We start from the raw sequence: 25,186 nt of genomic DNA on the forward strand, positions 1-25,186 counted from the left end.
AAGATGCATGGGCTCTCTTTAGCACTTTATGTCTGGAGCATTTTGAATTAGGCTTCTGTGAATGAATTAATTTTCTGTCTTTGCAATTAGCAGAATTTAGGACAGGGGCTGTGCCTCATTAAGTAACTCATGACACTGCCCCATTGAGTGGCAAGGGTGTTATCCTGGATGGTGCTAACACATGGGTGGCTTTAATATCCCTGTCTTCCTAGTAAATCCTTACCTGAGGAAGTGCCTGAGTGCTCTTCCTTGAGTACATCATCAAATACTCAAAGTTACAAACCAAATTAACAGCTTAATCAGCCTTTCCATCAAGTAGCAGTTCACAGCCAAATGCCAGCAACCCTGAAAGGGGGCAGTGGCAGCCCTTCCTGAGTTTGCAGTGCAGCCTCTTCCCTCTGGGTTCATATCTACAGGAAAGAATTGTTCTTTCCAACTCCGAGGTTGGCTGGTGGAGTTATGCTGCTCCTTGAACCTGTTTTTCATGAGTAATGAAATTGTTGAGGTTCCTTCTTTATTGAAATGTTCTCTAATGTTGTCTAATGCCATATTCTCACCTGATGCTGTATCAGCAAGGAAAAGTTGGTGGCATTTTGGGTGAAGTTGCTTCTTTCCGTCAACCGATGTGACCACCCTGAGCCTCCACAGCAGAGAGTTACCCAGGGCTTTTTGCCTAATTCAGGTTATTTTTACAGTAATGTTATTTCTGTTGCTTCAGCACAGTTAAATTCTGAGGTGCTGCAGAAGAGGAGAATCAATATGTGAATGTTTATACTGCCCCAGCCCACCAATATTTGAGCTGCTTCTGCTTACATAGTCTTAAACCAGAAGCTCTTGGTCCAAGATTTGAGCAGCACTTGAGTTTTCAACATCCTCTCAGAGGCTCTGAGTAGATACAATGCCAAGAAAGTGGCTGTGAGACTCCATGGATATGGCAAAACGTGTTGCACACATATCTTGTTTTTCCTGTAGATGCAATACAACTGGAATGACTGGATGGCAGCTGTGGGTTTTGCTTGTGGGGTGTTGGTTTTTTTTTGCAGTAGCCAAAGCATTAATCAGAGCAGGATAGTTTAATACTGAACAACCTGCGTCTGATTGCAGAATAGTTAAAGAAATGCTGAGGGTTACACCCTTTTTTATTTTGCCAATATTTTCCATAATATTTATGGGAGTTTCCTTGGTGAGTTTGGGTTCTGATGGATAATAAAGCAAGCTTACTGGAGATTGTTTTATTAACTCAGGTCTTGAACATTTCATATATAATAAAAAAAGGGATGTGTCTTGGTTTCCAATTGGTCTCTGCCCATCATGCTGTGATTTGTTTTGTTCATGTAGGATTAAAAAAAATTTTTTTTTTCAATGCAGATAATAAAACCAAACAGAAATTAATTGAGGAAAAAAATGCTTCCAAATATAGAGTTTGAGGTCGTGCACATGTACTAGAAAGAGCATGATTTCTGAAATCTTTGTGTTAGTAAGGGGGGATAGGAAAGCTTTTATTTTATTTTTCTCATGTCTTCTATCATTAAAATCCAGTTCTAACAGCAGAATACTTCTCTTTTTCATGTGTGTTGAAAAGCAGCTACACCATGTATCAAAGCCATCAGTCCAAGTGAAGGATGGACTACAGGAGGTGCCACTGTCATCATCATAGGAGACAATTTCTTTGATGGGTTACAGGTCATATTCGGCACCATGCTGGTTTGGAGTGAGGTAGGTGTTGTCTGAACGCTAATGTCTAATAGCTTTGTCTCCTTGTAGCCAGCCTGCCCTTTCTCTGTGCCACATGCTAAATCAGCAACAAATGTTGAGACACGAATCCTTGCCTCACTCAGTTTTATGAAAATAATTAGTCAAATTTACCTGTGGCAGGAATGCATTATAGCCAGGGGAATTTGCATCTCCTCTCGCTGGCTCAGAATTTAGCTCAGTGGGTTTTATTCCAAGGAAAGGGGAGGATAAATGCCTGTGTGAATAATTCTGCATTTAGCGCTACAATAGCTAAGGGCCCATAGGAAACAAGCGTTTAGGTGATCCCGCTTTCCAGGGAAACTGGCTGCTGGTAGCTGCAGCTCAATGAGGTGGAGATTGCAGAAATTCAGCACCTCTGAATAACATATCCCTAAAGTCTGGATACTTAGCATAAGTATCATTTTCATAGCAGCAACCAAATGCACCGTGTTGTATCCACAGTAGACTCCTCATACCTAGCAGGCGCCCCTGTAGTTTCACAGGAACCCTTTCGTTATTTCTTATCTATTTTTCTGCTGTTGTTATTCCTCTCAGCTCCTTAAAACCTGTCTTTTCCCAGCACATAATTAATCATGGAGCCTGATATTCCCCAAAAACCTGTGGAAAGTTAAAACCCAGGCAGCATCGCCGCCATGGCCATGGCCAGGGTTGTAGAAGCCATGGCAGAGTTCCCCACTGGCACAGGGAGGCAGCTCCAGGGAAAGGAACATTTTGAACTTAGGGTTTTCCAAAAACATTTTGGGGGTTTAATAAGAAATTGTCATTTTCATTATTTTAATACTGAAAAAAGCCCCAGCCTCCCTGAAATATCTGTGCAATGCTTCCCAATGGCGAGAGGATCTCCTTTACCTTATATCCTGTAAATATTAAATAAACACTGTAGCCTAATTTATATCCACCACATTCCCCCTACTGATTCCACTGCACATATGGCAGCATTTTTTCCATGTGAAGAGTATTCTCTAATGTCCTTCACTGTTCTCTCTCTCTCTCTCTCATCCTTCCACTTGAGGACAAGTGTGGATGAAAGGGCATTCCAGAAAAGGAGAGATAGTAAATGAGCCCTATTCTGAAGCCCTTATGTGATCATGAAAGTGCCCCCTGGGCCCAGTGTAAGCATTCTGTGTGTTAGTATTGAAGCCATTATGGCTGCAGACGTTTTACAGGGAAAGGTGAAGGGGCTGGGAGGAAAGTGCTCTGATTTTGGTGCTGCAGAATTGGATCTTTCATTATAAATCTTGATTCTATTTATTAGTGGAAGCCATTAATTTTCAATTTCTAATGTCAGGAGACTGAGTGCTGGTCAAAACATTGTTGCTGATGGTTGCAAGGCCTTGTCATGAAGTTAATAATATTAGAGGGGGTCCAGACCGAAGCCAGTCTGCTGCTGCTGGGAATTCTGCAATGGGCTGCAAGCTGGTGTTGAGGAAAACTCTTTCACTGTCTCTCCCTTACAGAATTGCTTCTCATTTCATAACCTATGAGAGCAGTCAAAAATCATATAGGAGAAAAGAACATTCTTTCTAAAAGAAGGAGACAAACATGGTAAACAAGTGCAGAAATGCATGAGCTGTCTGAGTGATCCCTAAATAATAGTGATCTATAAATAATTCAAATTACACATACGAGCCACCTATGAAGTACAAAATAAGTTCTTTCATTTGCCTTCCCATTTCTAAAAATGTCTAGAGCATTTTCAGTACCCAAGAAGAATATTTTTGTTTTACTTTAATAGAGTATAAAATTGAACTGTCAATCCTCTGAATTTGAGTCCATTTCAAAACTGGAGCAGGCTCATCCTGAGTTGCCAGTAAGGCCCAGTTATGAGCAAACTTGTCCGAGTTATTTTGTCATTGAATTCTGGATGAATTTTAAAGTTCATCCTGTTGTTTCATGGATCCAAAGAAAACATCATTTTAACTGGGCTGCAGAAAATCCCAAACAAAACCAGATAGGCAGAGACTAAAGAAAAAGAGTGAGTCTTGCAGAGCATTTTCATGTGGATTTTTCTAGCTTCAGTTTCAGCTATAATTGCAGGTGGTTTGGGGGTTGAAGTCTAATATTGAAATTAAGCATCATTTTGCTACAGACTTTGCATGGGACCTTGGGCAAATCGTATAATCTACTTAAAGTTCAATTCCCTTTCTCTAAAACAGTAATAAGATTAGTCACCTTCTTTGGAGAGGTGCTGTGAAGATAATTATCGTAAAGGTCCTATATTACTCAGACTTTATTATAGCAAAATCCACGTAAATACCTGAGCTGCATGGATATTTAAAATATAAATCCTACCCCAGTTCAGAAGTAAAGTTAAAAGACAAAAAAAAAAAAAAGTTCCTTTTAAGAGTGAATTTGTTGCTGTCAAAAAGCATGTTATAAATAATTTGAAATGTAAATAATATATTTTTAATTTATTTTACATGTATTCAAGTTTTGTAATTGAAATATTTATATGCTTGAAATGGAGTTGACTGTGTTAAAAAAAGGAGGTTTAAAATGGTTTCTGAAACACGTATTTATTATTTAAACATATATTTTAGCTGTAAACACTCTAACATAATTGCAACCTTTCTCAGCCAGGGAGAACTAAATAAAAACTTAATTTGTCACATTAATTTTGTGCAGAAATGCAGATACCCTAAGCCAGTAGGTTCAATTAATCCTTACCTCCCATATTACTTTATAAAAATGACTTTAAAAGCCCTTGGTATTTTTAGAATAAAGCAGAATGGGCCGTCTAATGCCTTTTTTTCCAAGGGGCTTTCGTAACCGACAAACAAACAGTGCTGGTCTATCGGGTGCACATGCTGGATGTGCTCAGACAACTCCCAGCAAACATTCTGTGTGCCAGACAGGCTCTGCTGGCAGTGCACACACACACAGAGCTGGAATTTGGGGGGTTTCACCCAGGTTCTGTGTCCCTGCGTGGTCGCAAATATTCCAAATCGCCGCTGCTGATAAGAACCCTCGGTTGTTTCTCTCTCCTGTTGGGGTGCTGAGACTCTCAGAGTCGACTTTCAGGGCAAATACATGATTGTGAAGACAAAATTAGTTTCTTATAAATATTCCACCATATTTGCTTAAAATGAACTATTTCTTCAAACACTTTCCTGCCAAGAACATTCCTGCAGCTGTACAGAGTCAGCTGGAAACAACTTCTTTTTCTTTTATATTAAGAAAAGATGAAGCACTCAAACATCTTTTTCCTTTTTTTTTTTTTTTTTTTTTTTTTTTTTTTTTACCTTTGTACAGCACAAAAACAGGGGGTGATTTTTTGGTTTGGTGGTTTGTTGTTTTTCTGCTTCTTTTTTTTTTTGCTGCTGCTGAATCAAATTCTGTGACACAGTTTTTTATTTTGCTTTTTATGTTTGTTATTGATTTTGGAAGTCTCTGTTTTTGAATGCTTATTTTGGAGCTCTGACTCATTTTTAAAAAATGAGTAGGCACCCTCTTTTTGCAAACCAAGGCTTATTAAATGGCATCTGGATGCCCAGAATTGAGGCATACAAAGTTATTGGTCGTTTTTTAAAATATAGGTACCTTAAGGGTTCTGTTCTCACTGAAAGCTGTCATTACCTTCAGTTGGTGAGATTTTTCTTCATTCCTGTCCTAATGGTCCTCTTCACACAGAGTCAAAGTCAAATTTATGACTGATTGTCACCATTTCCCTAACCACAAACCAGAGCTCAAGCATGCAAAAATAAACTAGTGACTCAGATTAATGACATCTCCTTATAAAATGTCACTTTTAAAAAAAGAAAGTAACCTGGCACTCTGAAGAGTGTGAAATGATGCTGTATCACACAAGAATGCCTAGAATATATTAGCAAACCACAGAAAGAGGCTTGTTGTACACACTCAGCCCAAATGTGTTTTGGATTTTGAAGGCCAGGCACCGCCCACTATTCTGAAGATCCCTAATTCAGGTTTTAGTGCAACCCACTGCATGTCCCAGGTGACATGTAAGAATTTACATCAAACAGCAAATGCAGTTGCTAAGTATCAGGCCAATTCACTTGAAAACCCCTTGGGAGAAAGGTCCAGTTACTAATTTCATGTCCTGCTCCATTTCTCAATTTGCTAAATGCTGGAATGGAGGAGGAAGATGGATCTGGGATTTCAGCTGGTGGGTTCACGTCCAAATCACAGGTTAATGTCTTGCTCAAGATTTACATTTAAAAAATTTATTCAGAAGGGCAAATAACTCCTATTTAGGAATTCTTGGTTCCTGGCATGTATGATTGTTTTGATGTCTGTCATCTACCAAGAGTTCCCAGCTGAGGTGAGGACACACTGGCCCTGCTGGGTCACACAGGGAGCTCATCTACCTCAGTGTCTTGTGTTCGTCACTGGGCGAGGACAGATGCCTAAAAACAACAGGGTCATCATGTCGTGATGCTTCCTCAAAACGCTTTACCGGTCTCCAGATACTCAGGCCTCAGAGGCATCCAGAAGTGGTGTCCTTACTTTTAATATCCCTGGATGGTAATAGCTGACCTGTTCCAGATGCTTTGCATGTAAAGATGAGGCAGATTATGCCTTGAAGAAGGTACAGGCTATGTCGGTGTGAAGGAAAAAACATCCAGGGAAAGGTGGAGTGGGTTCCCAACATTAGGCCTCAGGCTGACAGTGTTGACAGGAAAGCATCCCACAATCCTGGAGTTATAGAAGGCAGGGGCAGATCTGCTTTTGTTGTGGGTGGGCTTGGAATGCCCAGACAAGTGCAGCACCAGTTGGGTCATTTGGATTGCAAACCAATCTGGACAATTTGGAGAGCTGGTCCCTAGTCCATAGCGCAGATCCTGGCAGCACTGCGGAACCAGAATTTGAGACCAAAGGTGGGAGGTTTTGATGTGCAAAGGAACATTGCTTGTCCCTTAAAGCCAATCTTCTGATATGAGAGCAATGTAGGGAACTCCTGGTGCATAACCAAGCTGGCCAGGAGACCTGAAGGCTGACCCTGAGCAAAGGCCCCCCTGGCTCAGCACTGAATCCCTGCCAGTGGTCAATGACGGATGTGACGGAGAAATAGCAAAAGGAAAAGGCCCATGGATTCTCCTGGTATACCTCCCAAGCTTTAGTTGTAGGGAAGAGAGGAATAAAATACATCCTGAGCGTCCTAAACCATAGGACTTCAGACATAATGTTCACCCTTTGGGAATGTGTGGGCGACATTATTGTATATTTGTGGTTTTAAACACAGTTAAACTTATTTACTTCAGAGCACAAAGGAAAACCAAACTGTTTGTGGAGAATAAACCAGGAAACTTGCTTAACTCTCCCCAGCTCTCTGTAACAATGGACCATAAATAGGTCAGACATTTCTTGGGAAACAGGGAAGATGAGTATTGGAAAATGCCACAAATTATATTTAAAGAACATTAAAGTGGTGACAGACCAGTAAATGCTGGGAAATTCAAAGATCCAACCAGAAGCTGCCTGTACAGAATGGGGGTGAGGGATGCAAGGCTCATGCTGATGTAGTAAGATGAGCGTGTTAACCTTTACTACTAAAATCCTTGGCTGTTTTTACAAATATTTTCTCTCAAAAATGTCATAATTTTTTTCTCATCTTGCCATTTCACCCAGTTAACCAGAACCACTCGAGGATGGGATTTATCTCAGTTATGTTTGGCTGCCTACAGTTGAGCAAGTAGTCTAAACTTGTCGTGTTGGTTCAGTGGGGAAGGGTCAAAGCTTCCAGAGAGTGGCTCATCCCAATGTGAGAAGTGTCTGAAGCACTAGAAATCAATTGCTGCTTGGCACTGCCTTCGGCCTCTGCTGCCTTTTGAGGGTGTGCAGAGAATTGGCCTGGACTTTTAGGCTTTGGTCAGCTCAATTGTAAGACAACTCGTTTTAAGTAAAAGCATTCCTTGGAAGTTTGGGGTTTGGTTTTGGGTTTTGTTTTACTCCTGTTAATTTTTTTTTTCCAATTGATAGAGTGAGCAATTTAGAAAAAAGGGCAGGTTTCTTTTCAAAGTAAGTTTCTAAACCACACGATTCCAAAGCAGAGCCTGAAAACATACTTTTGGAGCTCCCAAACAAGAAGATATCAACCCCTACATGATAATTTCTAAAATGACATGTGGCTTCTGACTTCTGTGGATCTGAATAGCTTTTGGAGCAGTTGATGCTGGTAGTTTTGGTTTTAACGTTCAACTTGATTTAATATTAATTTTCTTATTTTAAATATGGAGAGCTCCCTACTGTGTGTGCCATTTCCCTCTGTAGCACAGATGGCTCTCAGACAGATATTACTCTCCTTCTGTGCTCTTTTTTTAGTCCTGTGCCCTAAACAAAGAATTGGATGAAAGTCTGGGTTTTTTTGCTAGGACCTTACTACAATGCTGAAACATTTGGTTCCTAGTAAAAATAAGAATAAAATAAGTTTTTTATTATATAAAAAAATCTGTTGAAATTTATTCCTCAATCCAGGACATGATTTAACCAAGAGCATAGAGCAGTTGTCTGCATGGGGTGCTCACGCTTTGCTCACTGTCAAGCCAGGTTATGGTCTTGGTTTTATTTGCCTCTCTAGAGGTGTGTTAATGTGCCACAGCCAGAGAAGGATTATCCATGTGCCAGAGCAGTATCTTGGTTGTTGGACACAATCATGTCACCTTTTCTATGGACCTCTTTTTACTGTTTTTTTCTGAGGGAGCGCGAGTGAGAAGAGGACATTTTGGTGATGGGGAGGACAATGCTGTAGTTTCTGAGAGCAGCAGAGATTTGAGATAATCTGCTATGAATTAGTGAACTCCTAGATGGCTCTGCTAATAATTTCAGGGACCACATTTTAAATTCAGTCCAGAATCCTGAAAGAGCAAAAATGGTCTAGAGCCTGGAAAGTGCAGCACTGACCCACCCCAACCTTTGTCCCAAGAGGATCAGAATCCCCAGCCAAAATAAAAAGAAAGTTAAGTTTATCTACTTACTTCTGTGTAAATCTGCACCTGAAGAAGCCCTCTCAGACATGTGTCAGTCATTGCAGTGAAAGCAGACTGGAAGTGATGGTTAGATGGTTTTATTTGCTAAATCTTTTTTGAGTGCTCTCATAATTTTCAAGGAAAGATCCAGCATCCTTTAGAAGCCAAGCTTTGCATTTCCACAGGAGTCAGTTAGACCTCCACAAAATGAAAAGAAAATTAAAGCAGCAGCACGTGGTGCTTTTCCAACGTACAGATATCAGGTGGGGACTAGAGTATTTAAAACCCTAGGCTTGTGCTGTGCCATGTTCACACGTGTGACCACGTGTCATTTATGAATCTGTTGTGTTGGACACTGTCATACCTCAGAATTCATCCAAGCAAACGTGGGAATCCTGCTGCTGTAAGCTGGAGTTATTGGCTTAAACCAGGGCTGATGCTTGCGCAAGGAAGCGATTGCCTGCCATGTATGAAAACAGGAATAATGTTGTTACAAGAATGCTTGTAAATATTGTAGTCATTGGCTTTTGTGTGGGTTACATCAAGATTGTATTCAAACACTGACAGGTTAATTACATGTTTCAAAGCTTGTTTACTGTGATCTGAGAGGAAAGTGTTATTAAAGAAGTGTTCAGCATCTAACAGTGCTTTTTTTCTCTTTCTTCTCCCTTCCCAATGTTTTCTCTAGCTGATTACTCCGCATGCCATCCGTGTACAGACGCCTCCCCGACATATCCCAGGGGTTGTAGAAGTTACATTGTCTTACAAGTCTAAGCAGTTTTGCAAGGGAACGCCTGGAAGATTCATTTACACAGGTATGGATGCTTTAGATGAAAGGAGGAGAAATAGGGCAGGCAATACATCACACTTATTAAGGCTTCTGCTTTCGTCGTTAAAAGCTGTGCTGTATCTTATTGTTTTGGCTGAGGATGTCAGTGAAGGGACCAGTTTGAGGTTGGAGTCAGAACTGGGTAACTGTAGGGATGAATCTGAAAACACCAGTGTGGGATTTTTGTTTGGCTGGTTGTCCTCACAATGGGACATCTCTTTACCCAGGAGGGGAGAGGAAGGAGGGAAACAGATACTGCAGTACTTAAACAAACAGGGGAAGAGTGCAAGCACAAGGAGCCAGACACACAAAGCTGCCCCGAGAAGGATCCTGCTAAACATCTCCATCTCAGTTCTCCAGCAAGTCTTGCAAGGGTTCAAAGCAGCAGCCTGTTTGCCAGCCCATCTCACCATAACTCACTTGTCTCTGACTTCCAGGGAGCTCAAGTAGCTCTCAGCCCAGCCAGTGCTGCAGACACAGCGACTTGCAGGTGCTTTGGGGGGGTCTCCACACTGGAGACCACTAAGTAGAGTGATTTGGCCTCAAGAATTACTAACAAAAAAACTACACTGGGACTTTGCAGGTGCTGTCAGTGTCAAACCATTCTCAGTAGTTATAAGAATGGCCTGGGAAATAAATCAAGTAGCAGCTTAACTTTCTAGAAGGGATGTGTGTCATTGATTCCTTGGAATGTGTGTGTGCTGCAGGAATTAACAGCTTTGCCCTGGTTTTGATGTGCTTTTAATGCACTTGTTCACATCTACAGCCAGGACTATGCTGGAACTGTTTGCCTGAACTGTGGTTCAGCACAACCCAGTGCAATTCATTTCCTCATCTTTGATTGCCCCTGGAACTTTAAGATATATCATAAATACTTGTGACTGAGGCATTCTGAATTCCACTGGGCACATACATTGCTCCAGCTCTCAATGTACACCCAGGGACTTGAGGCAGAGGAGAGAATTCTGTGCTCCAGCTGGGCAGGAAAGCTCTTATTTGAATTTTGTTAACACTAAGGAAGTTGAACAAAGGTGCCTTATAAAGCTTTCTTTTTTTTTTTTTCAAATACCCTCTCTCCCAGTTGGGATTATGCACTGGGTTTCTTTACACTGGCTCTTACAATGTTCACATGTTGCCCTGCTGGCCGAGCAGCAGGCACTTGTGGAGGCTTTGTGTGTTTATTTGTGAGCATTATGATTTCAGCAATGTGTGGGAAGTCCATATACTGGATGATAACTCACCATATCAGAAAAGTTATTTAGAGTTTGAATGTGTTGGAACAAAAGGAAAAGCAAAGGTCAGATTGATGGCTAGTGCAAATTGATGGTGTGAACCATCACTGGAGTGGGTTGCCCAGAGCTTTAGACTGTTTGAGATGAATCCTTTCCCTCCTCTCTTTCTTGCAGGAAGTTGTGCTGTCCTGCTTGTTGTCACCTCACTGGGGTGGCTGCCCCTGGGGCTGGTGAAATGGCAGGTGTGAATGTGGAAGGAAGAAAAAAGGGGGAAACCTGCTCTCCTTAACTTTGCAAAGAAATTTTTGATGACTTCTTTAAGTGTAAAAATGGCTTGAACCCATTTTGGGGTTGCTTTTCAGATCATCATTAATTAGCTTTTCCAGTAAAAAGGAGGGCAGCAATTTAGCTTGTCTGCCCAGAAGCAGATGGCTGAATGTGGAAATAAAGTGTCCCAGTAGGGTGAGTGTTTCCATGTATGCATTTTCAGGTTGGTGTTTAAAACACAGTATTTTTCATTCAATAAATGGAAGTTACGAAGTACTAAATAATAATGATAAAAAATTATAAAATCAAAGGTGAGCCAGTCCATGGACAATTCTCTCACTTATGCAGTTACTTACAGAGTTACAATAGATACAGTAAAGCTGTTGTGACTGAAATCCTACCTCACACAATTTGCATTTTCCTTTTAGAGCCAGCCTGAACTTAAATGTAGCTTTTTAAAAAGGACTAAATGAAACTAAGATAAAAACAGTTAATGCATCCTGACCTTCAGAAGTGCCTTCCAGCCCTTTAAACAAAATGCAGGTTCAGTACACGCCTGCCGATTAGTTTTAGTTAATTGAAAATTATAGGATTGACCCAAGAGGAAAATTTTGTTTGCACTCCAATCACTTTTACAAATTAAGGAAAATTACCACAATTTTGTTTAGCTAAGGTTTCACACTGAGTTCACGAAATTAGCTCAGCCATCCCAACAAAGTCAGCACTTTGTTAGTGAGCACTAGAAAAAAACTAATAGTCTATGGTGTGTACAAACGAAGCATAGAAAAAGCTATGATGCTTTAGAGAACTAGGCCAAGTGGTTTTAATTAGGATTATTGGTTCATTGTAAGTTTTGAAGAACAATCAAACTAGCAGATTAGCTGTTTCTTTTAAAGCTAGAATTTCTTGTCATTCATTTTTCCCATGAGAACTTGTTTTAACTCCCACATAGCACTATTTTTTTTTCCTTTTTTTTTTTTCTCCTTCTTTTTTTTTAACAAGGCCTGCAGGAAATGGACCAATTGGAAGTTGGGATACAGTAACATTCCCCAGCATCACTCCAGCCGATGGGAGTTTTTCACAATGTTCTTCAGTGAACTCAGTGTTCTGGAACATATTACAAAACCACAGAGGCCAAATGTTTTCTCAGAGGAGTTTGGCCTCTGTTTTTGGCCGAAAACATTTCAGCATCACTTGCTGCTTATTTACCCTGCTATTAAGAACAAGAAAAGGGGAGAGCAGAAAAAGGAGGGGGGGGGAAAAGCAAAAGAGAGTGTCAGAGAGAGAGAGAACAAGACCTGGGGTTTGTGGGCGGTGCAGGAGTTGATCAAGCGTAGTTTCCTTTCTGGTGAGAATGTCCCTGCTCGTTAATGGTCCCATTTTGTGGTCAGGTCTCATTTAGAAGAAATTATTTTTAATCAGTGTTCAACAAAATATCCCCTCAAGCCACCTGGTTGTAAACTGTTTTTTTCTTACTGTTAAGTAGTTAAGTTCTCAGAAGAAAATACCCAGTGACCCATTAATTTTAGCCTTTTTTTCCTCTTTAACTGCAAATAACTTAGTAACATGATCTCTAAGCAGTCCATGTGCCATCTAGAAATCAAGGTCACATATATACAGAGAAATCCTGGCTTTTGTGAGTATTTCTGAAAGAAATAAACCAGTGTCAACCCCATGCTTACAAGAAAACATCAGTTTTTTATTTTCCATCTGCAGAGCGAGCCATTAGCATGCACTTAGAGAGCAATTATTTCTTTGATTTTAAGCTTTGACATTCCTGAGAGAACATTATTAGAAATACAGAAGTCTGAACACACTTTGAATGTGTGTTCATTTTGGAATAATATTAAACGTCCATATTGCACATAGAAATACCCAAACTTGCTGTGGCACTCTTCATCTCTAAGTTTCTTCTGGCATTGGAGAGCATTGGATGAATTAAGCTTTGTGTCACAACTTGGAAGTCAGGTATGTATCACTAGCATTATTTTAGGACTGGAGAAACTGAGATAAAGGCAGAGATTGGAGATACAAATCCATAGGTAGCAAGGTGTCTCAGGGCACCTTGATATATATATGGTTGAATTAAATTGGAGAATTGTCACAAATTTGTGATATGCAGATAGGCCTTTGAGATTTTCTTTGGGTTTGTTTTAATTTAAAAAAAATGGGTGTACCATGGACAACATGAATTTCACAGATGACTTTTGCAGTGGTACTAAACTGCAAGATCTGAGTGGGGCTGCACGACTGTAAGTGAGATGAGAATTTATCTCACTGCATATTGGAAAGGACATCTGGAGGGTCCATAAAAATGCATTATGCTATGTCTTCTACCACCTGCTCAGTTTAAGATTTTGTGCTTTTATTCCCAAAGCAGAGCAAAAGACTTCATAGGGGCCAGAAGTACAGAGCTGTGTCACTGAGGTTGTGTGCAACACAGGTTAATTCAGATTCTTGGCCGAGCAGTACCTCAAATACTGCTCCTCGTTTTGGAAGTAGGTTACGTGGTTGGATACAGGTTGGAATTTAGGGACCATTTTAATTTGCATTAGGCTTGCAGGGAGGCTGTGGGCTGAACCCTTTGTGTGCTCACAGGGCACCAAGAGGAACAGGCAAGTCCCCCGTGGGCCATTTGGGGTTTGTTACGAGCTGTGGGGTGGGATGTGTCTTCAGAAGTGCTGCTAATGGGAATGGCTGGCTGGAGGGTGAGTGTGGGCACAGGGCTTGTTGTGCACTGGGAATAACCCGGATGCTGAGCCCTGATCCTCCAGGATAACTGTGACAAAGGCTGAGTAGGACAGAGTGGACACTGCCTGGGCTGACCAGCGTTTGTGTTATGCCATTGGGCCACTGTGTGTGGGGAGATGTGGAAATCCTGGTGCTGTGAAGGTCAGGATATTCACAGAATTTCTGGGAAACTGCGTCTGTCTCTGAAATGTCACAGGGCTTCTCAGGGAACTTTTCACTCCCCTATTTGCTACAAAGAAGAAATAGCCTCATGTGGAAAAATCTTCTGAAAAACATTTGAGTCTGTGTACAAACAGGAAGGGCCTTGCAGATCACAGATGATTTCCAAAAGTCTCTGTTTTAGGTGACTTCATTTTCAGATTTTTAATTTTAGGTAGTTTTATTTACAGAAGCACAGGAGTAGTTGTCTTCTGAGAATCATTTTCTTTTCGTTTTTTTAAGTCAAATACCTTCAAGAGTAAGAGACTGAAAACTACCTGTCACCATCTCAAACTTCAATCCATGGTCCTCGAAGCAGAGGTTGGAGTCATGTACAGAGATCTGGTTAGAATTGGAACCACTTAAAAACTGATCTTGAGCCCCTTAAGTTTCCAGCCTGGTAAACTTCAGCGATTTCCTTTGCTAGGAAAATTTCCTCTTTTCAAGAAAGCACCAATAACTATGCAAAGTTCAAAAGATACATAATCAATGAAACAATCAGTTTTCAGAATGGAGAGCTCTGGAGTTTGTAGACTAAAAAAATACAATTTAAAAAAGAAAAAAAAGGAAGGAAAAAGAAGTGGTGATAAGAGATTGGCTGTCAGAGGTTCCTGTAGCCTCAGTGGAGCCTTTCTTGATCCCTGTAGACTGGAGTTTGACCCTTACACCATCTAACCTTGGCCATAGCTGTGTGGCTGTTAGTTCCTGAGAAATGTTAAAACCTAGTGGCAGTTATTCTCAAAATCAGTAATCCACAACCTCATTAGTTTTACAATGCCTCATTCATGTGTGTTTATTATTAAATCATGAGCACTTCAATAACTGATTAGTATAAATCAGGAGAGAAGGCCACCATCAACAGAACAATAAAAATAAAAGAAAAAATCCAGCATCTCTGATGCTGTATCAGGTTTTATACTGATGTGTTTATAAAATTCTTCACCCTCAAAGATATGAGGATCATTAAGCTGAAATGAAATACAGAGCACATCACTTCTCCAGAAGAGTGACCACCTATGAGATCTGATAGCTAGCAAATGAATGCTGTTCGTTTTTAACAGCAGTTTTTATCTGCCTTTCACTAGTAAATATTAATAGCAGTGGCAGAATAAAAAGTATCAAATGTCTTGAAGTTAAATAGTCACAAGGTGCTGCAGAACAGAACAAAATCCTTCAAAACAAAGAAATATATAAAGTTTAAAATAAGAGCTGTTCATTCTTGAAAGCAGAAGAGCCTTGTGCTGCAGGTTACCCTGGGCTTTGGATGCTCCATAGAAAACCTGTTCTTGATCTCAGAGAGGATCAGGGGAGGAGAGATAGCAAATCCTTACTCTAGAGCTCAATCAAGTAAGGATGAATGAAATCAAGCCTTTTTAAATGTAAACTTTTACTGGGGAATTTAATTAATGTCTCTGGAAACAAGCAAAAAAAAAAAAAATCCTTGGAACAACTGTTTTAAAAATATCCTAATGCAGATTTCACTGGGTTCCCCCTTTATCTCACTGTGCCAAGTGTTCCTTCCCTGGTGGACCTTGCCATGGGGACTCCAGAGGTGTTTGCCACAGTCACTGAAGAACTCATGGCACTACTGCTGTGTCCAGGAAACTGCAGGGAAAACAAGGCTGGGATTGGTGCAGGCTCTCCCTCCAAACCCCCTCATCAGTGATGTGATCTGAGTGTTAGCTGCCCTTGAGGAGAAAAGTTGCTCTCAGGAAATCTCTGTTTGAGTTTAAGCTTGAACCTGGCCCTTTGTGTGTTCCAGTCAGTCACCTGCCCTTCCTGGAAACTTTTAGGGGAAAAACAAAAGGCTGCAAATGTTTTGGAACAAGATTTTCTAGATGAAATAAGTTCAGTTTTCATCATTTTGGTGGTGGTTTGGGGGGTTAATGTTGTTACCAAAATATTTGTTTTGAAGCTTGTAAGGACATGCCCAGTGGAGTGAAATATGGATGGTTAACAGGGTGGAATATTAAGAATATTAGGGTGGTTGGTTTGGTTTGCAGAAAGTCAGGGAAGGAAGCTGGGAGGAATCCTAATTGATTGCAGGGAGGAGATGGTGGAGGTAAACTGGAAAATCCCTAGTCTATGCTAATAGGAACACAGAACCCTCATATGTTTGGTATTTCTTAAATGCTGGTAGCACCATAGCACACTGCAAAAAACAATTACTAAAAGTGTGCAGGGTACCTGTTGGACAGCTTCAAAATGAAAGCAATTACAGCAACCGTCAGGATAAAGCTGGCTGGGAAGGAAACATATTATTTTGCATATTTTATGTATACACTTTCCAAGAAATATGACCTTTATTTTCTAGTTAGAGGGAAGTGCAATCAGGCTCTACACAGCAAAGGGTAGCTGGATCATTAAAAAGAATATTTTCTCTGATATTAGAAGTCTAAATGGGCACTAGTCCTTATTCACAACCTTGGCTGTTTCTGTCTGCCCTGAGTTAATAAGTGATAAGGCCAAAAGAGAAATAAATCACTGACGTCTCTGTCCAAAGAAAACATATTGACTACAGCCAAGCAAATAACAGCCCATAACCAATGGTCCCATTCATCATTCATGTAATAGGGATATAAAGTATTTTCTACCTATGAAACCATGGAGTAGGAGAAAGCCTGATAAGCCCCCAATCTAAACTATGAGATTTGATTATTAAAGGACATGAACTGTTTGTCACATACCTTTAATCTTTAAGATGTGTTGCCATTTCTGAACTATAAATTTGTGGTAAAGGATTAGAAAGCTATTAACAATAAAGGTATAAAATAGACTTTATAAGGATTCCTGCAATTGTCATGCAGCCTCGTAGACCCTTGGAACCTTAACCTATTGAATATGATATAACGTTGTTATCTGACCTTCAGAGCCAATAAACCATTTTTTTGCTTTTCAAGTTCCAGACTTCATGATAAATTAACCCTCTGGATTCACAAAATAAGCCTTGTAAATTCTTTTCTTTATCCTCACCCCAGTACCTTTAAATTTTCATACCCTTGCTTCAAAACTCTTATTCCAGACTGAAATTGTTAATCTTTTTTTATTCTCCTTTTAGCTCATGTCGCTTGATGAGATATTATTCCCTCTTTAAAAAAAAAATGGCCAATAAAACAGGGAGCTGAGATGAATTTCTAAAAAGTCTGCATTGTACTTTTGTTTCTACAGGGGGCTTCACTGCCTTGTTTCTTAATGTGTGTGTGTCCAGGTTAGACAAACACCACAGAAATGGGCAGTTTAGAGTGGCAGCAGAGGCTGTACTGATCACTTTAGTGCATTTTGATGCTGTGCCCTACGAAGAGGGACAAGGCACTGTCTCTTTGCTGGTCCAGAAAGCAGAATCCCCGACTACTTGTTGCCACTGACACGTTTAATAGACTGGGAATTCTGGCTTCCTCGTGGAGATATATGTACCTAACTCATCCTTCCTGCTCTTCTTGTGGGGTGCAGCATGCTTTGGTTTCTGCTGGAAGGGTGAGCAGGATTTGCTGTGGTTGAAGAGCGGCCAAGCCATGGCCAGGCTCTCAGAGGTGCCCATGGCACACTGGCTCTGGAGAGGGAGGCAGGACCTGAATTTAGTGCACAGCTGCCTGAGGCACATTCTCACACAGCACAGCCTGCCAAATAGTCTCCTTAAGATGTGCTTAATTCTTTGAGGTGCTCATTAGTGAGGGCCCATTTTGCTGAGGCATTTTGTTTCACAAGTGCCCAGCTCTGGGATGTGCAGCATCGTTCCCCAGAGGCAGGACTTGGGCAGCCTCGTTCCTTGTGCTTGTACCAGCATCCCTACACAGCCAGTAGTGCTTATCTAGCCTGGTTAGAGCTTCTGACAGCAGTGACTACGGAGAAGATGTGTCTCAATATTGCCCATGTCCACAGATTCAGGCTTTTTTTGTTAATATATAGATAAAAGGAAAATCTTGTACTTGTAGCCTTTCATCTCAGTGGATGCAAGAGCAATTTATTGCATGGAGTGTGAAGTTCTTTGTACTTTTCTGCTATCTGGCAAGAACTCACACAGACTCTTCTGCTTAGTTATGAAGATATCAAGTGCATAAGTGGTGTGGTCTGCCCTGGTGACTGGATAGAGATGCTGGAAACAGTTTAATCACAGTTTGACAAAGCTCAGTCCTGGCAGCTTCTCAGGCTGGCCCAAAACTCTGCAGAGTTGCCTCCTGGCACAGGTTATAGCGTCCATCCTTACTTTATTTAAAGTTATTTTGAGTACTTTTGTATGAAACTTTGCAGTGCAGATGTGCCCTGTAGGCTGCAGAGCTGCTATGTTGGTGACACCACAGGAGCCAACTCGGAAAGGAGTTATAACCATGGTGTTTTAAATGATGAGAGACATGTGGCAGTGGGCCACATTTATTTCATGATAATGGCTGGCTAATGTCTTCGAGAAAGCAGAATTTCCTTGAAGATTCAATCTGCACAAAAGTTTCAGCAATCTCAACAAGCTTCCCCAGGACCTCCTGGCAGGTCACTGTCATCACCCAGCTGCTGCTGTTGCTAAGGGAAAACATTGTGATGCTAATACTGCTTTTTGTTTTTTAATTAAAAAAAAAAAAAATCTCAAGCTTGATTGTTTAAGGTCTGTATATAACTGTATAACCTTCACTGAAAGGAGTTTTGCCATTGGATCTTGCCCCTAGTCTGTCGTGAGCAGTTAATTAAGAAGTACAAAACCATCATGAGTTAATCCTGCCAAGCCAAGCATATGCAGACGTTTTATTCCACAAGGTAGGACAGAAGATGTTTGATATATTAGAACACCAACGTGTTAGCATGATGTAAATTAGGCTGTGCTTTTCCAGCTATTCTGCTTGAACTTCTTCCATTCCACACCAAACTTAGACTGCAAAGGACCAGGGAGTTCATGGCAGTTTACACTAGAGATAGGTGTGAGCCATCCAGGGAGTATCACAATAAAGAGCCTGGATTTGGACAGTTGCCCTTGAAGAGCTGCAGTTTGGCACTGTTTGCCCTAAGGTATTTGCATGGCCATACCCATTGTTATTTCATCTCTCAGTGTCTTCTTTAACTTCTGTCCTCTCCCTTCCTTCCCAAAAATGATTTTTCTTCTTTTTCCTGTTGCCATAAATTGTGGTTAACCTCTTTGCTTGAAGAGTTGTGGACTCAAACTGCTGTTGGATAGCACCAGGTGTCAGCATTGGTGGTTAAAAAGAGGAAAGCCCACACCCAGCAGACAGAGAGTTAATAAAAACCATCCAAATCACACACAAACACAAACCTAAAACAATCCAACCAAAAAAACACAGAGAGAAACCCTACACAAGCAACTAAATATGGTATTTTTTTAAGACCCCGTGGGACAGAAAATGCACATGGCATTTAAAATGTTGTAACAGCCATCCAGTAAAAATACACATTTGTTAAAACAGAAGCTGGTGCCAGACTCCCCATTTTAAATCTGAAAATTACAGGGCAAAACTGGGATACTTATCAATAATTGTGAAATTTGATGTTCCTTTTTAGTACTGCAGCATCTTCAGGGTGGGTTTTATCCCTTTTCAACATGATGAGGCCCTCTTTTACCTTATAAAAATGTACTGAACCCTTTGGAGCTCTGGGCTGATACTCCCTGGACTGTCTTAGATATCATCTTAGATGTGGGGGAATCATCAGGAAACTTCTCTCTGTCCTCTGCCTGCACATGAGCTCTGAACAAGTGCTCCAAAAAGCACATGTTTGGCTGAAGCTGGATGCTTCAGTGCCCCACGTGCCAGGTGCTGTATAGGAAAGTTACTATTACCCCAAATGCTGCAAACCCTGATAGTTTCTGAAATACATCTACTTATTGTCGCCTTTTTCTTTCGTTCTGCTTTTTTTCTCCTAACTTATACCCAATTCCCAGCTTTCAGTGGGATACTTTCCATAGAAGACTACAGCTCATCAAATAAAAATACGTAGTTTGTGTGCTCAGGCAGTCCCAGCAGCGAGCTTATACTTGTAAAAATGAAAAGCAAGATTTTGCTGCCAGAAGTAACCATGAGTTCATGCTGAAAGGCCACTTCTACTAGGGAAATTATTTTTCCAAATGTAGATTTCTGATTATTTTCACCACTCCAAAAAGAATTCTCCCTAAAGTTCACATGCATGTTGTGCACAGCTACTAGAAATAGTCATTACATTGCTGTTCCAAAAAAAACAGGTCTTCAACTGGCCATCATACTGGAAAACAATAGTATATTTTTCTACAGGTTTTTAATTTTGAAGTACTTTTTGTTCCCTTAAATCTTGCATTGAGCTGTGCCTGTCAGTTGTTCAAAAGGATGAGACTGAGGCATGCCTCACCTATTTGCCTGAGATTGGATTTTCCCTGGGTGTTTCTGTCAGCTCAGGGGCTGTTATTGATAGAGGAGCTCTCTGGGCAGTGCACAGGTCTGGCTGGCCAGAGATAGGAACAAGAACCTGCACCAGGTATCTTTTGTTCTAGAATGAAGGATTTAGTTCAAATTTCCCAAAGACAAGGCCAGTCTGCACATCCTTTCTTCACCAAAACTGTTCATCCTTGCATCGCTTGCAAGTTCTGTTAAAAAGACAAATGAACCTCCTTTAAATTGGGGCCTAAGGGAAAGGATAGAAATGACCCCCCTCCCCTCTCCAATTTCCCCCATTAGACTTTTTTTCACAGATGTTCATGCTGATTAGAGCTGGGAAATAAGGGTATTTCTGTGGACCATGAATATTCATTTGTTTTTTGGCAATGAATTTCCTTCAGTTTCCCTGTAGTGTTTTGCTCCCCGTGAATGTTTGAACAAGTGAGTGTGGTGAAACAATCCCTCCTGAGAAAAACTCAGGAGTGTGCTGTGGAAAGTGAATTTTCCATGGTGTATATGTCTTTGTCTGGACAAAAGGAAGTAAAACTCAGTGTTGGTAAGAAATAGAACTCAAAATCAGCAAAGACACAGGTGAGGTGATGCCCTTGCTGAACAAATGCTATAAATGGAGAATTTAAACAAAAAATTTGTAACAATCCACTCTGCAATTATCTATCTACAAGGATAAGGTTGGTCAGAAAAACTATTTGACAAATATTTTAATTTAGCAGAATAATTGGAGAAAAATATCTCTTTGGAGAGTTACTGCCTGGGAATAGTTTGTTGTGAATTATTTGCCCCACTGTAGTCCTGATGCCCAGACCCAAAGAAACTGCTGGACTTGCTCCTTGAGGGCTCTGTGATGCCTAATTAGACCAAGTGGATATCAGCAGAAAACTGTACAAATTATAGCAGAAAATCCTAGGGATTTTTTTATTTTTGCTTTTAAAAATTTTAAAGTGTTATAAAACATTGAATGGAGATTACTGTACCTCCTACTGCTCGATCTTGTAATCGTGCAGTAAATGTGAGGATAGACATTGCAGCTGAAGCATAGGGAAGAGCCAGGGTCCTGCACTGCAGTCCGTGAGCAGCCAGGCCAGGCAGACTGCATGCAGGAATTTGGCAGAATTCCTCCAGCTTCGGTGGGAATCTGCATTTTCCTTTCAAATTGTACCATTTCGGTACTTGGGATCACCCCAAATTGTCATTATTTTCAGTGTAGCAACTTAATACTTACCCAGCGTGTTCTGTGGAATAATGTACACAATTTTACAATAACTATGTAATTAACTCACTTTGCTACTCCCCTCTCCAGGGAAACTCATGCTTCTATTAATGCTATTAGGAAGGTCCTATGCACAGAACAAAGAAAGTGGTGCAGCAGATGAGTTAACATGATTTGATTTGCAGATGCTTTAAACACTTAGCAGGAGACAGCTACGGAAGCTAATTAAATCACTCTAAGGTGCACAGGATTATCTGCTTTGTAAGAAACAATTTCAGTGAATTATGGTCGCCCTTTAGCTGAGGGGAAGTAAAAAGCATATTTGTTTGGAATTAAATTTCCCACGCAAAGTGCCCATCAGACCTCTCCTTCCCTGTATTTCTAAAATAGTCTTCTTTTGCAGCCAGTATTTTCTAGGAACCTGGATTTTCATTTTGTAAGCGTGGTGCTGCTTCCAACTTTCTTACGTAAAAATTTTCCTACTTAGCTATTGATTAGGATCTGCCTTTAAGCAGTGTCTGGAGTAAAAAATTGTGTTGGTACATTCACTACCTCTCAGATACTGCATCTTATTTAGTGTACCGGAATTCCCAGTTTAAAGTAATCACAAAATTTATGGAGAAACGGATAAAAAAGGTTGTAAAATATCGATTTGGGGAAAATAATAACACAACTCATCTATAATAAGAAGAAAAATGAAGCAATAATTCAGGTGTATTGAACGGGTTGCTGCTGGAAGTATTGATCTGGTGCTTTAGTGTGCAACATCGCACCTAACACTGCAATGAAAGAACAGCCCTGCATTCCCCTGCTCATTATTTCCCAGACACTATTGCCTTGTTACACAGGTCCCACAGAGCCTGGAGTGCCAGCAGGGAAAGAGAGGAACCCCCCAATAACCACAAACCTATAATATCTTAATGTCACAGCAGCCCCCTGGAACAACACGCAGACATTGTGCTCCCGTGCTCCTTTTCAGGCGACCCTGGAGTTTGGCTTTGCTTGTTTTGCTCTTTGCTGTGTCTCATATTGCCCATGGGCTGTATAAATGGTTCCTCTGTGCTGCCTCTTGATAGCACATAATCAGCAATGGTGTCATTGAGGAAACATGCTTCCCTTAAATATTGACTTTCAGGATCCTCGTATAAAAATTCCCAGTCTTGTTGCAGCGTTTCCTTACTGTGGTAATAAGCAAAAGTTGAAAATAGGACAGCAAAGGTCAGTGGAATTTTAAAAGAAGCACCCCGACATTTCCACAGCATTAAACTCCATCATGCAACATTGCATTTCTGTTTATCTGCTGACATCTGCAAAGATACCACTCTTGATTGTTTGGCATAAATAATTTAGCAGTGAGAGTTTTATAATGAGCACACGTAAGATTTACCTATGTGAAAACAAAGAAATAATTAAGGAGAAATTGTGTGAGGTAAAAAAGCAGTGCCCTCCTGTAAGAGCATTTTAGCTCTTGTGAAGGCAAAGGTGCATCCTGCTCTGTGAGGAAGCTGTGCTGTATGTGCTGCAAACTTACTGCATCCCATGATCTTTATCTAGAAGTAGGAGCCAGACCAGATGAGCAAGTTCTGAACAGATCAGGCTTCCTGCAAATTTCAGCCAACATTGATCTGGAGGATTTGCTCTGGATCCTCAGTGTTGTTGGGCTCCCGAGGTTTGTCCTTTTGTCCCCCCCTTTAATCCATACAGAGAGGGGGTCAGAGTGAGGCAGACACTTCTGCTCAAGGAATGGGGGGAAGGCAGGAAAAATGAAAGGAAGAAAATAATCTGTGGCTGATGCAGAGGCCAAAGGAAATTGCTTTCTGTGAACTGCAGGGCCCTGCAGTAAGAGTTGACCCGTCGATAGAGAAGCAGCAGGGGTTGCAGTGGCCGTGGTGCCTCTCCAGAGTTCTCCCTCCATCCCTGTGTGCTTTCCCTGCCCAAGGAGGGCTGAGGGATGTGCTGTGGCCGCAGCCCTGGCAGGTTTCAGATCCTTTCATTTGCATGCTCGCAGGTCTACGCTGGCTCAGGAAGCAGAAAATGTGCAATTGTTTTTGTAACCTAAATAACATTTCTAGTTTAGAAGCCCCAGGGGAAAAATCCTTGTCAGGCTGGCAGGCTGAGCTGGCATGATGATAAATGACTGAGGTGTGTATTCTGACTCTGCGGGGACACGTGGGGTGAAGAAAACCCTCTTCTCTTGCACTCTTTGCATCTCCAGTCAGGAAGGGACTATTGCAATCTGCAACTATTCCATGCTGTTGCCTCTGGAAAGAGGTAGGACCAGGTCTTTCCATTCACTGGAAGAATTATATTCTTGTGAGTTAAGTTGTTGGGGCTGTGCCTTAAAGCATCTTTTTAAGGCACTGGCAATGCCTGTGGGGTTTTTCTGCCTTTGGCGATTCCAGCCATAGGACAGACGGAAAATGTGTGTTAGATCTAACACAGGAAACAACCATGGCATGGGGTGTCAGCAGAGCAGTTGAACTGTTTCATCAGCTCACATGTGTGTTTTTAGAAAACAGTTTGAGGTTTACGGTTATTGGCCAATGAAAGTTTTCTTGCAGAAAAAAAATTCCTAGGGATTTGTAATAAAGTCTAAAGCTGCATGAAATTCATCACCGATATTTTCTCAAATTTCTACAGTAATTCTCTAATAACTTTTGTCCCTTTAGATTTCACAAATTTGATAATTTGAATTCTTATGGAAGATGGGTTTTTTCCCCCCTGAAGTGCTACTTACAGTGCCAGAATTTTTTTTCTTAGGGAAATTGATTTTTTCACATAGACTCTCATAATGAAAATTCCTTTTTCACTAAAATTCATTAAATATGTGTCTCTTTTGTTTATTTCCTACCTTTTTTCCATAAGGTTTGCATATTTTTAGATATTTTAAAGAAAACTGATAAAGGCTTCATATTTACATATATTACTACCTAATTTTCACTGTATTTTTTGTTTAAAAAGGTATAAATCAATTGATATCCTTTAAGATTCAAGAGCATCCTTACATAGAAGCATCCAAACAACTTGGAAGTCAAGGAAACTCTTTAGGTTACTCAGGTGCTCGATTAAGTTAGGAATCTAGTTGTCAACCACTGCACATTTTCACGGGGCTATTCTAAGATTCACAATACCTTCAGTCCTTACATTACGTCTTGACTGCCTGTCTAGTGGATTTTCCATCTTGTGTTTTAATCTCCAGCACCCCATCTCATAGCTGTGCTGGCCAAGAGGTTTGGTTGGACTTGGGTCACCTCCCTGTTCATCCTGAGCTAATCCCACTCCCTTCTCTGCTGGCAGCACTGGCAGGATCCCCTCTTAACCTTTGCTCGGTGCTGCCCTTACCTACTCCAGAGCATCTTCCCTCTAAAAACCTCTCTTGGACCATTGCTGCTGAAGGAAATCTGGGTCACCTTTAATATGATTTAAGGTCCTAATATGTGTAAAGTAGTTGTAGGTGTGGGTAGTGTGGGTAAAGCCACACACAGATTTGAGCCCCGTGTACCTCTTGGGCAAAATCAATATTATCTCTGTCTTCTCTTGGCTTTCATTTCTGCTCTTGTTTTGTTAGTTCAGTGTAAGTATTTATCCAGGCCTTTGTAACATGGTCTGAGCAGGGCTGCTTTGCACAGCACTCGGGCAGCTGCTGGCGCCTTCTG

General features: G+C 40.9%; 1 protein-coding gene across 9 annotated transcripts in view; it reads left to right on the forward strand.

Annotated features, from left to right (window-relative positions):
• EBF1 (EBF transcription factor 1) overlaps window positions 1–25,186 on the forward strand; it is a 271,263-nt gene that overhangs the window by 200,111 nt on the left and 45,966 nt on the right. For 5 of the 9 annotated variants that reach the window (XM_032124832.1, XM_032124834.1, XM_032124836.1 and 2 more), the window contains exons 9-10: window positions 1,583–1,716; window positions 9,370–9,496. In XM_032124832.1, the coding sequence (XP_031980723.1) occupies window positions 1,583–1,716; window positions 9,370–9,496 (261 nt within the window). The remainder of the gene's footprint in view (window positions 1–1,582; window positions 1,717–9,369; window positions 9,497–25,186) is intronic. The other 4 variants (XM_032124833.1, XM_032124835.1, XM_032124837.1 and 1 more) reach the window with 1 other exon arrangement.

Source organism: Corvus moneduloides, chromosome 15 (genome assembly GCF_009650955.1).
Source record: "Corvus moneduloides isolate bCorMon1 chromosome 15, bCorMon1.pri, whole genome shotgun sequence".
Taxonomy (NCBI): domain Eukaryota; kingdom Metazoa; phylum Chordata; class Aves; order Passeriformes; family Corvidae; genus Corvus; species Corvus moneduloides.